At 37.7% G+C, this 17,450-nt stretch overlaps 1 protein-coding gene across 2 annotated transcripts in view; it reads right to left on the minus strand.

Moving 5' to 3' along the window:
• Positions 1–17,450, minus strand: part of LOC141901338 (E3 ubiquitin-protein ligase MARCHF6-like) — a 122,639-nt gene that overhangs the window by 70,154 nt on the left and 35,035 nt on the right. For both annotated transcript variants that reach the window (XM_074788522.1, XM_074788523.1), the window contains exons 7-9: positions 8,933–9,047; positions 7,718–7,779; positions 3,021–3,053 (exon numbers count right to left, since the gene is read on the minus strand). In XM_074788522.1, coding sequence (XP_074644623.1) covers positions 3,021–3,053; positions 7,718–7,779; positions 8,933–9,047 — 210 coding nt within the window. The remainder of the gene's footprint in view (positions 1–3,020; positions 3,054–7,717; positions 7,780–8,932; positions 9,048–17,450) is intronic.

A 17,450-nucleotide genomic window follows, 5' to 3' on the forward strand; every position in this document is an offset into this window, starting at 1 on the left:
AGTGTGGTTTGAATCCGGGATCATCAGCACCTGGTGTGGCGTAATAATAAGTCTTGTACCCCGATATGGGAGGATACAACGGAGAGAAAAATTTTGAATCCTTCATGCCTGCCTCTAATGGAGGATAAGACCAAGTATTGTCTGTACGCTTACCACCCCACAGTGTCGTGTCCAAAGTCTCACGCCATATTTCTCTATATGCAGAATGTGGTGCTAAAACTAACTCTTCGGTGTCATCGGATGGACTGAAGATTTTGGCGGCCAACCCTCTAGGCTGGGTTGTTTAAGGTTTGGCCTTGGTACCTCCGTACCGGGAGAAAACTTCTTTTACTAAGTCCTTGAATGGAATGTCTCCCGTCTCTTCCATTGTGGATGGTGACGGAGAGCTCGATCTGTGCATGTCTCCGTCCCTGGATAGACCAGGATCTTCTGGATCACGAGATTTTTCCTCGTCAGAAAAATCGTTGACATCATCCAACACCAACCCATCTGTTGGGTTGCAGGACAGCCCTGTTGGCACTGATGGAGGCTTGGGGCCCGGGGGTTCCTTACCTTTTAGTTGTTCCTTAAGGGAAGCGATCTCCTGCGAGAATATCGCTAGCATATTCTTGATGTCACTAGAGTCAGACGGCTTATCAGCCGGTGATCTAGAACGTGAGCGACGACGTTGTTGCTTACGAGCACGCTTGCGCCTACCGCCTGGTAGGTGACGGAGAATAGGTTCGACTTACTCTAGAACGGGACCTAGAACGAGACCTTGACCCAGATATGGGGTCAGACGGTGAACGACGTCGTTTTTTATTAGAGCGCTGGTGCCTACGTCTAGTAGGAGACGAAGAGTCGGACCGTCTAAATCTCGATCGGGACCTGGACCTAGACACGGATCGTCCCGGATCATTGCCCTGTTTCCGAGTATCCGGGCATTCAGGTGTATCAACCTTGCCCGATGAGGACGCTGGGGTCTTAGAAGGTGTATCAACCTTGCCCAAACGTTTAAATCTCGGTCCCCTAGGGGAACTGGAGACGTCGTGATCCGACATGTTAAAACCCTAAAATAAGCTGAAACGAAGGGTTAATTATTAATACGATTTTTAGTACAGATTATTAATTTTCGTGAATGATGAGACGGAAATCAATTACGTTGAATGATAATTATTAAATATATAAGGTGGGAGGAGCCGCTAAGAAAACAGCACGGCGCTCCCGCGAAACCGGAAGTAGAAAACCGGAGGCAAAATGTTGAAATGCGCATAAATTAAAAACGATCTCACCCGAAGTTCGACTTCTATTCCGAGATCAATCACTCTTATGTCTGTTTCTTATATCAATTAGAACGGATGTCCGATCCAACACGAAGAATTTTAACCAATTTACGAGCACTGCCGAAACACGTTCTCTAGAGATCAAGCGCCAAGCAAAAAGATGCTGGCGTCTCGCCAGATGGCGCTATGTTACGGCGCCCCTACCAAAAGTCGATTCGGGCGTTATCTGCCTAGCCAAAAGCAATATGGCTATAGTGTATTTTCCCAGGGAATGTATTCGCAGTAAATATACGTTGATAATTTAATTTCATCAAAACATGTTTCTAGGCCTACGGTACAATACATCAAGTAGCAGCACACCTCAAGGAGTATGAATTATTTTTTTAGAAAGCCGATCACCACAGCCATATCAGTGCGAAAATCAAGGGATATCCCAATATGACATCAGGCCGGAAAATGATTATTATTTCACAGAATTCTATCGATTCTTTTTTTTCATTCAGAAATAAATTCATTCTTTCTTTCAATGAATTCAGGACAGGGCAACAAATTTCAGACTGACAGAGCAAGTTACAAAGCTATCTTGTGTCAATTAACAGAGAAAACTGGAAAAATGAATTGCAAGTCGAACAACAAATAAACAACTAAATTAACTAGAGGACCAAAGGTCCAGTGCTCTCAAGGTCTAGTTTTTATAATATAAATGAAAACATATTACATTGTTTATTCTACTACTCAGTTATGCCGATCTGTTCACTTTAACAAGTGCCCTAGCACTACAGTGAGACTAAAGCCTCAGAGAGTGGAAGGCAGGAACAAATACGTCAAATCAATTTGTTATCCCTAGAATTATGGTGAGATATGGCCTAATACTAATAGAGTCGGTTATAGTTCAAAAAGATTGACAGATACAACAGCCTTCCCGAGAATTTTCATGATCAACGTGTATCACTTTCAAAGACTTTTTTTATAATTATTGGACCGATGATAACTTAAATGAAAATCTATACAAATTTTATTCCACTCAAAAAATTTATTTCACTCATTTTACTGTATGAAAACACGCGTATTCATCCCGCACCTGCCAATATGAGCATATGCTGTCACTGTAATGTGTGCCAGTGTCAGACACTATTGATCTGCCAGCGCGCGCTTGCCTCGCGTACACTGATAGCTCTACGCTAACCGGTGTTATGCCATACGTCTGCAGTAATTGAATAAACGCACACCACAGTCATACAACTCGATAATTTTGGTCGAATTTACTTTTCAAATTTAAAGACTCCCACTGACTTTTCCAGCAAAAAACTAGGGATTTAAGACCACGACCCACCCTTGGTGCTCGTTTTCCATAATGCAGGGATGAAAACGGTCCATGTTGAAAAAGTCGGAAAATATTCCGAATTAGAGCAGCTTTTCAAATGAGACGCCATATTGGTTTCCTGACTCCACACTTGTGCTAACTACCGTTAAAAATCGTTTCTAAGGAGCGCTCCAATGTGACGTGCGAGATTTACACTGATCTCAGGAATGAAGAAAATGACAGAAATGGTTGGAAGATTTTCATCCCTGATAATGGTATAGTCCACACGGTGAATATGAAAGCTAAAAGTCTTAGCATCTTCGATACTTTCCATGAAAACTTTAATTTTCTCTAACTATATCGCACCAGTTTTTTACCTGTGTCTTAATCAACAATCAGAGACAAAAAATGCAATAGCCCTAAGTTGCTGTATAGCTAGTTTAGATTTTACTCACCAGAAAAACTAGAGATCCATCCAAACCCAAGAGCTAAAAAATAATGAAAACATGAAGGAACATCAGTGGTGGATTTACGGAGAGGACTGGGGCACGTGTCCCCCTCCCACTAAAAATGTCAGTAAAACTAGCGGTCCAGGGACACCATGCCCACTTGGGAAGTGGTTTCAAATGCTCAACAATCTAACGCTTTCAATATTCAACGCCCCCTGGTGACCATATACAAAAATCAATGACCTTGAAACTCACCACAATCCCATCCTCCCCGGCAGGGATTCGAACCTGATGGCATCGAGATTGCCACGGCACGAAACCCTGCCATAATCGACCGTGTGCACAGATACATGCGCAGTTCAGATGATGTGATTTTTAGTCAATCAGATATCCCGTTTTATTTTAGTCCGGGTTTTCCCATTTATAGTTCTTCCTTGAAATTTGCCTCAACGATTATACAACGAGCAATCTGATTGGTGCCGCCAGTTTTTGTTCGGAAAGCTGCGCATGTACCTGCGCACCCGGTCTACTGATGCAGGGGTTCGTGCCGTGGCTGAGTGTAGCGATGCCATCAGGTTCGAGTCCCTGCAGAGGGAGGATGCCACAATCATAGAATATGTCAGCAGCTATGATATTTTATTTGATTGTGATAGCAAGTTATTCTACTATTCAATGCCCCCTGGTGACCATATGCAAAACCCAATGACCTTGAAACTCAGCACAATCATGGACCATGTCATGGACTACAACTTTGCAATCGATCATGGTAACAAAAATATGCCTAGGTACCAATCTAATAAGGAAATACTAAGCTAACTAACGCCCCCTGGTGACCACATAGAACAACTAATGTCCTGAAAACTCACCACAATCATAGACGAAGTCATGAGCTTCAACTTTGCAATTGATTGTGGTAACAAAATATGCATAGGTATGAACATAATATAGAAATACTAAGTTATTGTATTATTCATCGCCTCCTGGTGGCCATATACAAAAACCAATGACCTTGAAACTCACCAAAATCATAAAAAACATTATGGGCTGCAACTAACCAATTGATTGTAGTAACACAATATGCTTAGGTATTAATATAATGTTGTAAAACTTTTTCCCACCTACCAATGAGTACTGATGACACCAAGATGGCTGCCAATAGCGTCATAATTGGCTGATCAAAAATACCTGTCTCAAAATTGCAATGAGGTATGGCAAACCAGTAGGAAGCTACAGGACCCAGAATTCTGGCCAAAATTGACATTTCAGGGCACTAAAAAGGTCATAGGACGACCATCTTGAGTCTGATCGACCCAATTTGTCTTATGCTGATGGGCCCTTGGGGGATTGAAGTATGTAAAAAAGATCAAGGTAATTAATCAAAGCGTCTTCAAAAACTTCAAAAATGTGTAAAAAGTGCCGATTTTGGCAAACAACAATGGCTGCCAGTCAGCTATCTTGATTCTGACAACATGATACATGTGTAACCCAAATATCAAGACATAACATTGAAGCGTCTTCAAAATTTCCCAAAATAACTGGATTCCATCTACGGACGGACGGACGATGGACGAAAAGTGAACGCAATAGCCCGCTGGGACGAAAGTCCCAAGTGGGCTAATAAAAACAAGTCTCGATCGAACAATATACTTTTTGTTCGAACGAAAAACTTTTGGTCCCGACAAAAAACAAATTGTTGAGCGAAAACAATCTTGTTCAAACAAATTTTTCAACAAAAAATTTTCTTCCGAGAAAGAAAATTTTGTACGATTGAACAATTTTCTTTTTGTTCGAACAAGAAAACTTTCCGTTCTGACAAAACAATTTGTTGAGCGAAAACAATTTTGATCGTACGAAAAGATGTTCAAACGAATAAGATCTTATCATCTGGGGCTCCAAAGTAACGTAAGTCATCAGGAATTAATAAAATATCTGTTTTATTAATGATGAAAAAATCTCAAATGAAAGCTGGTTCATAATGAATGACGAATGCTAACAGCTTTTCAAAAACAATTCTTATTTTGGCCCACGTTAATAAAACTGAAAGGCCTACGTATTCGCGTTGGCCTAGCAACCGGACAGAGGAGACTTAGTCCTATTGCACTTTAACCCCTCTAAACATCGTATTCCTACATCTTTTTTTAACAGGGTTAGGTCTCATGGTGTATTCGATTTGTAAACGATTTCATTTTCGCACGAAGAAACAAATCTTTTGTACTACGTGTTTTAGCAATCATACCGGATTTTCTATCGCAAATTTTGCGTACAACTCAAGCGGCCTAAAAACGATCACCTATCACCCCCGTTATCAGAACACTGAATCCAAATATCAAGTGTTAGTCCAGCTTACGGATAATATGTTTTATGCAGGTATTTAGTTAATATCCTGTGGATTTGGAAAAGATTGGTATGCACTGTACAAAAAATAGAATATTGATAATGGATGAAGACCGCGGCCAAATCTCTGTAGTAATAAATTCATTTATATTGTAAATATCCGTAAATATCCGGTAAATGAAAATACGATATTGTAAAGCTAACCGTTTTAAGCCCGCGGGCAAATCACTGGGAGTTATAAATTCATTTGTACTTGATTTGATTCTCATGGCGAGGAGAACTTGCAGCGGATCCATGGAACGATGCGATTCATCGATCTTTACAGATCGACAGTGCTTATGATATTTGTAGTAGTAAATATCCTGTGGATCGGTAAAGTGTAATGATGAAGAAAATGGATAATTGTTAAAATCACTGTTTGAGAACAGCGGCTGAATGTGAAGACTTGCTGCAATAAATTATTGTAAAAAATTGTTTATTTATACTCGACTTGATAATCGAAGTGACAAGCAGCGGCAGTGGATTTCGGAATGACAACTCTGGAAAACATGTCGCCTCATTGAATGAGGCTCAATTCTTGATGTTTACGGCCCAACAGTGCTTTAGTAACGTTGATTCATCAAAATGCGCACGGAGTATTTGTAGATCGAAGCGAGCTGAAGGATATCATACGGATTGTATCGGCAACAATGGCAAGGTAACAAAGCCTATGTTTTTTAAGTAAAAATAGTGTGGAATAAAATAATAGTAATAAATATAGCTGCAAAGCGGTGATAACGGGTTTCTGCCTTGCTGGATACAATGTCGCACAAGGGCGCGTTTCACCGAAATCAGTTTATAACAATCGCAATTTTAAAGGAGTCAGACCTAGGGGTCAGCACATCCAGCCTTTTCATGAAATGGCAAATGATGAGATTCTGTTGGTTAAATTTCTCCAAATACACTCCCAGTTCATAGACTAGTCAATCATAGGCTAAGATTAATTTACACAATTCAATTTGTTTTCATATTTAGCACAAACAGTGACTGGAGCTTGCAGGAACAAATACCTCAGATAAATCTTTGCCCTTGGTCTTATTGATTTGAATGTGGGATAGAATTGAATTATTGAAATTTGCTCAATAAAACAAAATTGAATTGTATTTGCTGTTTTACGTTGTTCATTAAAGTAAAATTGAATTGGACTTGATATTTATTTTGCAGAATAAAATTTGATTGAATTTGCAGTTTGAGCACATGGCTAATTAGCATATCGAGGTCATCTATCCGATTTGAGAAAAAGCTATTTTTCCCGGACTTCGATTATTGTCAATGATATATTCGGTAGTGCAAATAAAAATATTCCTCTGAAAAACCAAATCAACTAAAGATGTCACAGAAATCGATATTGAAATTTCCATTTTAGATCTTAAAATAAAACCTGGAAGTAAAACGGTAGACGATACCGCGGGTTCGCGTGAACACCTGTTGATCTCTGCGGCTAAGCCATTCATAGAGAGGAGTCTTTGCTTTCTGATTGGCTTTTACAAAGAGACATTTCTGCGATCAGATTTTGGCGAAAAAGCTCATATATATTTTAACGAGGCCCCCTTTCAAAATTTCTTCATAGGGTTTGGAGAATGGATAATGTTCTAATGAATGATTTGTATGAATATATGCTCAGTTGCACAGTTAAAGAGCCTTTACTCTGGAAACCATGTCATTCAAATTCACTCAATTTGTATAGTAATAGGCGTAGACGTATATAAAAATTAGCGTAGTGTTCTTTTATCTTTTCAGATTTGTGCTAACAAGATTTTCAAGATGGCCCTGATGATAATAATTAAACGTTGATTACCTACAATAGGGGTGAATATCATATCTGCCCTAATCCTCACACTTAGATTCACGAAAAATCCATCAAGAATTGTAGGTTGTATCGGCCATATCTATGGCCGATAACCTTCATCTAAATAGTGGTGGACATCTGACCTGCCCTAATCCTTACACTAAGTTTGAGAAAATTCCAGCCCTAGAATTGTAGGCTGTATCACACTAACGAGGTCTCAAGTATGTGCTTTTCAGCCATGACACATACACCCCAATGAATTTGGCGTTTAATTGATTAAAATGATATGAAACAAATTACAGAAGTGACATGCTGGGTGTCCTATTCGCCTACAAAACTAGAGCCCCTACAGAGCTTCTGTCTTTTAAGACCCAATTCAGTTCAATATATCAACTGGCATAGATGAAGAATTTTTGTTAGCATTAAATTATTTCAAATGATGGTACATTGTTCTTGAAAAAATCTCCATGGTTAAATGTCCATGGCTTTTTAAACATTTAAATCAGTATGACATTAAGTTATTGCTTCATAGTATACCTACTCGTTCCCAAGTTAATTCTTCAGCTGCTCTATCCCATTCAATAGGATTCCAATTATTTTCATCTAGAATGAATAAAAGATGTCAATAGCTAATAGTCAGACAAAATTTTTCTAATTAAAAAACAGGTCCAAAATAATTGAACTACAAAATAATCTCTGCAATTTTCATTACATGAAAAACAAAACAGATATCAAGGTGACCATAGGAAGAGAATTCCAAGATTGCAGCATATAACTTGGGGTCCAGGGACACCATGCCCACTTGGAAGTGGTTTCAAATGCTCAACAATCTAACAATTTCAATATTCAATACCCCATCCAATGACCTTGAAACTCACCACAATCATAGAACATGTCAGCAGCTACGAGTTTGTAATTGATTGTGGTAACAAAATAAGCCTAGGTACCAATAAAATAAGGAAACACTAAGTTACTCTTCTATTCAACGCCCCTGGTGACCATATAGAATAACTAATGACCTTGAAACTCACCACAATCATAGACCATATCATGAGCTACAACTTTCCAATTGATTGTGGCAACAAAATATGCATAGTTACGAATATAATTTAGAAATACTAAATTATTATATTGTTCAACGCCCCCGGTGGCCAAATACAAAAACCAATGACCTTGAAACTCAATACAATCATAGAACATGTCATGAGCAACAACTTTCCAATTGATTGTGGTAACACAATATGCTTTGGGTATCAATATAATGTGGAAAAACTTTTTTCCACCTACGAATGAGTACTGATGACACCAAGTTGGCCGCCAATTGCGTCACAATTGGCTGATCAAAAATACCTGTCTCAGGTATAAAAGATTCCTTTCCAAAGAATACCCCTCACAAATTCCAATGAAAAATGGCAAACCATTATGAAGCAACAGGACTCAGAATTCAGGCAAAAATTGACATTTTTGGGCACACAGGAAAGCTATCTTGAGTCCGATCGACCCAATTTTTCTCATGCTGATGGGCCTTTGAGGGATACGAATATATACATGAATAAAGCTAAATGGCTAAAGTCCATAATAAATTAATAAATAAGCAACGCATGCCGATGAATTTTAATGGGGTTAGAGATCTATTTACAGTTTTGAGGAGAAACTAAGCTTCATTCGAAAGTTATTTTGTACCAAAGGAAGAAAGTTACATATGCGATAGCAAAATGGAGTTCGCTAATGCGAAAGTCCATAAAAACATATTTACCATGAGGTACTTGATTACCATTATTTTGAGCTGCATGTACCTGTTCCTCAGCTTGATTATTTGGATTTTCAACCACTAATCCCTCATCAGCATTCCCATTTTCCACAGGCACGGCCTACAAAAGAATTCATCTCAATGTCTACATAAAAGATATTACCATTGGGGTAAGGGGCTAAAATCCCACTAGTGTGTGCTAATTCTGTTTTCAACTAACCAATAAGCTAATTTTCTAGATCCCCAGATATTTACTATAAACTATTAGGTTCGGCGTTTTAGACTGATAAGTTATGTTAGAATCTATGAAATTCTAATGCTTCGAAAGATTTCTAAATAAGAGTGCTCAGTATCAAAATAGAATAACTCACTGCCCTGACCAACACAGCACATTTTAACCTGTTGTACAAAATATACTTATTAGGAATTTCAACTCATCTAGTGTTTTTTCTTTTAACCACAATGAATTTATTTTACAAAAAAAACAAGAAAATTAACAAAATAAACAAACCACCCAAAGTGTCATGTTGACATTATATGTGTGGTAACTCAACTAATGTAATCAAATACTAAGCATACATAAGCAACATACCATAAAGATTTCACGAAATTATCTCAAACGGTTTTCGAGTTATCGTGTACATGGGAAGTTCCCGTGTCGAAAGTAGGTCATAAGTCGGCCAGGTAGAGAGAGGTCAGTAAATAGGAAATGAAAAGCAGTAAGCATCACCGGCGCGTAAAACAGGCACTGACGCTTAACCTGACCACAATTGCAACAATATAAAGACAAGTGAAACATATAATGAATGCTGAACACACAGCCTATGAACCCTTTTATTGTGCACTGTTACAAATCGGATAACAAATCGATTGTCAGCCCCAAACCCCTCCTTATTTTCCTTTCCTTTGTGTTGATCTCAAGAATGATCTTCTTCAAGAAAAGTTCAAGATTCAATTCGGCGAATCAATACATTTATTAAAATGATTACTCAAATTGATTTGATAAGTCAAGTAAATCAGTCGATTTGTCAAACTGAATTGAGTATACATGTATTTACATGGATAGATAGGACGGCAGAAAAAGAATCAGTATGTCCAAGTGATCTGCCACTAACTCTTCTAATTTCTAAATGAATATGCACACAATAAAATGCATGAAATGTGTTTTGTATTGATATCTCACTATGATATGTATTTCATTTGACATTCCTCGTTTTTGTGCAGTTCAGAAAAGTGTAAGCAAATCTAATTTTAAAAGCCGAATTAGCTGGCCACAGTGGTTGGTATTGACCATTCCTTTGTTTGCCAAGGTTTTATTGCCACCAGTCTATAGGCCTTTATCTAGCCAATGAGATGCATGGTATTGATAGAACGAAAACAAAAGGTCTACATCTGATTGGCTAGATATATAGACTGGGAGCGGGAACCCGTCTGCCCAAGAATCAATATAGTGGATCAATGAAGATTTGCAGTTAGGGTGTGTTAGTTCACTGACTGAAAGCGATAAAACCCTAGCAAGCGGGGATGATATTTTGATATCAAAATAGGGATTGGCCGTTATCTATCTAGTTGGTATATTTTGTTTTATTTACAAACCCACCACACCTGCCAGGAGCAAAACAGGGGGTTTGATTTTGAAATTGGAAGTCGAAGTACGGATATAATTTTGTAATCAGTGGTCGAGGTTTCTTTTTGTTTAAATCGATGTACATAATAAGGAAATTAGGTTCCGGTTCATTCAACCAATCTTTCAACAAGTCTACACTGGCAAGCGACTGAATATTGATATTAGTAGGATCTTTTTTCATGTGATAGAAATAAATGTAATCAATCCATGGCACTATGGTAAATGTAGATATTCTTGTTCCTCCAACTGATGCTCATAATTAATTATAAGCATCAGGTGGGCGAACAAGAATATAATTGATTAAAAGCATTGACTGCTTAAATTTGTGCGGTGATTTACACACGGTGATTGAATGAATATATTGAATTGAATTGAAACACATGGCGCGAGTAAACGCACTGTTTATGACAGTTTTATCATCGATGACAGTGTACCTTTACTTCTTCATCATGTAAACTATATTACAGGTTATAATCTACATTATGAATAATTACTTACTACGTAAAATAAATGCTAAACCGAAAACAAAATCTAACAGCCTAATGTCAATGATCGTGCCGCCGGGTTTGGGTTTTTGCATAATAAAATATAATATCAAATTTAAAGTAAACATAATATAGCTGCAAAGCAGCAATAACGGGCACAGCATTGTTCATAATTGTTCAATTTCTTTATCTTGTCTGGATACTGTGTCCACCACGATTGCGTGTATGCTGACGAAACCGCACCATGCTATTTCAAATGAAGAATCGCATTCAATGGTCAAGACAGGTTTATAAAAGGAAGGTCTACAAACAGTCAATTAGGCCTACTTGAAACCATGGATGACAGGACCAGATAGCCTTATTTGACTCTGGAAAAATCAAAATCTTAGGCCTTAATTAGTCTTTATCAATTTTGAAAAAGCATTTGATAAGGTACGACATCAGCGATTACTAAACAAGCTATTAGGAAACGGTATCAATGATGGGTCGCTTAAATAGCTCAGCAGTTTTCTCCGTACGAAAACAGGTGGCCAAAATCAACGGAATTGTCTAATCTTGAAAATTGGTAGGTCTAGTGGAGTGGCACAAGGTAGTATCCTAATCTTAACTGTCCTGATGAATGATATACAGAGTAATCCAAAATGTACAGGACCTAGCAAAATTTCCAAAATGACCTAAACAGACTGAGTTCCCTTCATGGTCAGAAACATGGAAGATGAGCTTCAACCTGAAAAAGGCATAATATGGATATCGGATACAAAGAAAACCCAGGTCCAATTTATACCTTTTTGTTCGAGTGTGAAGATTATTTTCTTCGAAGGAAGATAACTCATTATAACGAAAAAGCTATTTAGTTCCACAAAACATTTTTTCTTTCGAATTAAAAATGCTTCCATCGACCAATACACTTATGTTTCAACAAGAAAATTTTGTTTGAATGAAGACAATGCTGTTCGACCGAACAATATAAATTTTTGTTCGAATAAAACACTATGTTATATTTCGAACGAAAGACTTTTGTCCCGAAAGAAAAATTTGTTGAGTGAAAACACTTTTGTTCGAACGAAAGTTCGGATGAAAACAATTCTGTTCGATTGAACAATATACACTTGGTTCAAACAAAAAACCTTTCGTTTTGACAAATAGATTTGCTCGAATCAAACACTATGTATCAACATAAGATTCCAGCCTAAGTAACACATCAAATCAGACGATCAACTATATAGAATCAAAGTGAAAGCAAAGAGCTCCATGCTTATTATATTTTTGTTAATTTTAGCTACTTATATAATCATGTGACCAATGGGGGCCATGTTACTACAACCACCTGTTTACAAAATCAGACTTGAAAAAAAATTATATTGGCTTACGTCAGATATACTGCCTCAAAGGCTTATTGCTGAGAATATTTTGTCAAACACTTCTTATCTATCCAATGATGTCATTCTAAGTGCAATTTGAGGCAAACATAGAAAAAGGCAAGAAGCACTCCTTACCATCAAATGAAAGGCGTATCAATTAGCTAGCCGGTATCGGCAAGTGATAACAAAATATACCTCGTTACCCATATAATATGGAAATACATCGTGTACTTAGTTATTCTACTATTTAACGCCCCTAGTGTTCATATGCATAACCCACTGTTCTGAAACGCACCACAATCATAGAACATGACATGAGCTACAACCTTGCAATTGATCATGGTAAAAAAATATCCCTAGGTACCAATATAATAAGGAAATACTAAGTTATTCTACTATTCAACGCCCCCTGGTGACCATAATATAGGCCTAGACGTATCGGCCCCATACCGCGCGGTTGCGCCACCGCGCGGGATTTACGCGAAGCAGCAAACACAAACATGGCCACTCTCTCAATTTTCAATGATAGAAATCGTGTGTGCATTTCAATTATTTCGGCTGTTAGGGTTTTAAGGCACAATATAAGTTGATGATGTGATATGGCAATGTTAATTAATGATAATTCCGCAGTGAAGCTAGTCACGAACGGTGCCGATTGAGTGTACAGCTGCCAAAAACACTGAAATCTGCGTAGTTGCGTAACTATTTGCAGTGAATTGCAGACGAAACATGAAGCCTTAACGGCCGTTTAAAAAAAAATTAAACCAATTGCAATTGTAAAATAAAAATGAGATAGAACCTAAGTTACAATTCTGGCCATTTCTAAAAATATTATTACTAATTTTTAGACAGTGCGGAATGTTTAGTTTTCCAACAATAATGAGGGGTGGTAGGTAGTCATGCAATTCAAGTCACAGGGCTGCCAACCTTTCAAAATTCCATTTAGGGATGAATGGCAGATTAATTAGGAATATTGAAGGTTTCAATAGGAATATATCGAAACCGAAGAAATTGTGACTTTTCCAAGTAGGAATATTTTGCTTTCAATTAGGAATACCTTTCACGTGTAATATATGAAAGCTGGATATGAAAATATGGAATTATTAGCAAAATAAAAAATCAGCAAATTCTACAGAATGTATTTTTTCTTTATTATTTTATGAAAGAAAAAAATCAACTGTGTTTATCAAAAATATACAATAGACTAAAAATAAGAACATAAAACTGGCATAAATTGTCAAACGAATTACATAACACTATACAGCTGTCATGCGAATATATCCATTTCCAGCATCAATTCCATGATACTGTCCAAGAGAGACTCCACGTACAGAACTGAAAGATACAAACAGTAAAAAGTCTCTAAATCTACATGCTACTCGATGGTGCTGCCATCTGCCAAATATGCGAACTAAAAGTTTACTTTGAGATGCACTGCTCAAAAGCATCTTAAATTATCTTTTTAAATCAAACTAACACAAGAGTGACAACATTAAGGTTCAAACTAGCAAAGCAATTGCTTACCGAAACATTTCAAAGAGTCCACACGTTGAAATCTAACCCGGATCTTCGAATGCTAATCGCGCTGCGAAAACGAGCTAATTACCGCAGTAAACCGATTCTTCTCCGAAACGATGCGGAGCAATTTGACAATAACAATCACATTTTGCCACATGTCATAATATTTTCACAAAAATGATTGAAAACAACGTATTTTAAAACGAATGAACTTTATTTTTATTCTTGAAACAAATTAAAAAGCTGCTCTCCTACTACGAAATAATCGTACGCCATGCGTAGATAAAATCAATAACACAGCTACTCTCATACACACACACGCACGCACGCGCGCGCTAGTAAGCGCTGTTTATCGCCTGACCCACGTACACAGTATATAGCCACGCACTCATCCACCGCGGGCGTGCATATAAATTCCCCACCTATTCAATTCTGTTCTACCAAATCATCATATTGTGTTACAATGCGCTGGCGGGTGGAAAATCGGACATCGCCGAAAAAGAAAAAAAGTCGGAATTTTGTATACCCGATCGTATCGTCGGAATTTCTTCACGCAAATCGGGAGGATTCCGAATAATTCGGGAGGGTTGGCAGCCCTGAAGTCATCATTTATTACACGTTACTTCCGTGTTGTTGAAAATCTCGCGAGTCCTGGACCAAACCCCATTGAACAATGTGATCTGTGTGCTGGCCACAAATGCACACAGATCACACTACACTACCCATTACACACTCCAGTACCCACAGCTTTCATATATCCATCCAAATATTTAGAGTGTCTTTTTTCCTGGATCAACTAATGACCTTAAAACCACCTCAATTGCAGACCATGTCATGAGCTACAACTTTGCAATTGATTGTCGTAACAAAATAGGAAATACTAAGAAATACTAATAAATTGCCCATGGGCAAAGTGTGGTTTACCTTGAAAGCTAGAGGTTGTTTGGAATAAGGGCATTGCTTGAAAAATCTTTTTAATTCGTGACTTCAAAGTTCCACAAGTTTATATCGTATTTTATCTTTCTTAAAGAATCATTTTGTAGTCAAATAAGACCAAAGATATACATTTGGTTACGGTCCACGTCCAAAATTTTGTAGGGTACAGGTAGGCGTGGCAGGGAAACTATTTTATATTTTTAAAAAAAATATGTTTCACAATATGAAGAAAATATTCAAATAAGGCCATCCCAAAATAATTGTCTGTTTGCCGTAACACCGACTCAACTTTTCAGGATGAGTCGGTAAATTTTTGGGCAAAAAAAACAAATTTAGGCCTATCACCTTTTTTACATGGAAACAATATCGCAGAAATCTAATAGCGTAGATTTCGAGAATTATTCTAAAATTATAATTTCGTCCAGAGCATCATAATGAATCAGTACATTGAATATATGCGTGCTTTTACGTTATCAGCTTTAGTCACTATGAGAATGAATGGCAGCTTATTGGAACACCGCCGGTTTCCTGGAAAACTTAAATTAGCCACATGTCAAGGCATTTTTTTACACGATGCACACTTGAATTCAAACATACGTAGCTAATACGTCGGAAGTGTCGGTCTGCCGTTTTTATCAAAAATAAAATTTATTTCAATGAATCCCAGAAAAAAGTTTTCACTCGGTACCTTTGAAGTCGGGTCGGTCGGGTTACGGCAAACAGACCATTAATATGGGATGGCCTAATATTCATATGATGTCACGTAGGGTGGCTGACTATTGGGTCTTGGAAACCTCTTCCAATGTTTGCCGCGGAAGTTAAAATACCGGTGCAGAAGAAATCGGCTATTAGATGGTTTTAAATCCTGGAATTTACAACTACAATATTCAGACCTCGACCTATACTTGTAGTTTGCTGCTTAATATTTTCAGGTCACAAGAAATTACAATTTATTACAAATTCTATCAAACAGAAAACACAGCGCTCATCTTCTGCTATGATTATTCAGCCTATTTTCATGTCAAACGTGCACGCGTTACAGCATCACCTTTAGTAGTGTACTGTACGAGCTTGTGTGTGTGTCATGTAGCACTCCGCGCGCACGTGGAGGCCTCGTGTAAGTGAATGTTCGCTTACACCTCAATGTCAATCAAAACAATCACCGGGTATTAAAAAGAAACAATACCTATGGCAGATGTGTGAAATAATAACATCCTCATCAACAATGACAATTTGAAATTAGGAAATTGAACTGTAAACGGCACCTAGTCCAATGAAACGTACACCCTTCTATTGCTTTCCCATAATTATTTTAGTAGCGCCGGAATTCCCTGTATATCCCAAAAACAGCCAATCCCATTCGCTCCCAGAGACGACGCCCCCCAATCAAGGTCATTGCAATTTTATACGCGAGAGCTAAGAATTTTCCCGCCAAAAACAGTTTTTTGTAGAATTTTAACTCAGTTGACCATGTCATCGACGGAGGTTCGGCATGTCTTCAATCGCATCGATTATACATCGTTTAAACTGAGAACCAATGAAACAAATGCTCACATAAAAAAACGTACCGCGATTTTACATGAATTGGCTCAACGCCAACATCATATCGCTGACAAAGGTAAACCAAAAATACTAAGAAATACTAAGTTATTGTATTATTCAATGCCCCCTAGTGACCATATACAAACAAATTACCTTGAAACTCACCAAAATCATAGAACACATTATGAGCTGCCACTTACCAATTTATTGTGGTTACAAAATATGCTTAGGTATCAAAATAATGTGGAAAAACTATTTTCAACCCACGAATGAGTACTGATGACACAAAGATGGCCGCCAATGGCGTCATAATTGGCTGATCAAAAATACCTGTCTCAGGTATAAAACATCCCTTTCCAAAGAATACCCATCACAAGTTGCAGGCATTAGACCACAATTAGGTTAGTAGCTCGAAGTAAGCAAGGCTGGACCCCAAACATAGTACCTAGAGTGAAGAAGTCCCCCATAAATGTTTCCATAATTCTGCAAATGGGATAGGTAACGAATTTCAGTTACATGAATGAAATCCATTAGTCCTGAGAGACAGATTGATGATGAAATAAGGGATTTCCTGGGCCTTTTTTTGCTTGGAGTAAAGGTACCAACAAGGTGAGTGTTTCCCTTCGATATTCGGCTCGGATGTACTGGCATACCTATGCTGGGATACCCCTCCTTTCTAAAGGTTTGATTATTTCAAAAGTTAGGTTGGGTATGTGGGATGAAAACCACTTTAATTACGAGCCATAAGCAGAATTTCCCATGAATTTACACGCTATATATAAACTAAACTCTCGAATTTCTTATTTTTACTATAGGAGGATATAGAAGATTTTGAAATAGTGGTCTGAACTCTGCAATGAGAAATGGGAAACCAGTAGGAAACTACAGGACTCAGAATTCAGGACAAAATAGACATTTTTGGGCACAAAAAGTCATAGTACGATCATATTGAGTCCGATCGAACAAATTTTTCTTGTACTGATGGGCCCTTAGGGGTTTTAAATATATATGAAAGATCAAGGTAATTGATCAAAGCGTCTTCAAAATTTCCCTCA

This window comes from Tubulanus polymorphus, chromosome 3 (genome assembly GCF_964204645.1).
Source record: "Tubulanus polymorphus chromosome 3, tnTubPoly1.2, whole genome shotgun sequence".
NCBI classification, from domain to species: Eukaryota; Metazoa; Nemertea; class Palaeonemertea; order Tubulaniformes; family Tubulanidae; genus Tubulanus; species Tubulanus polymorphus.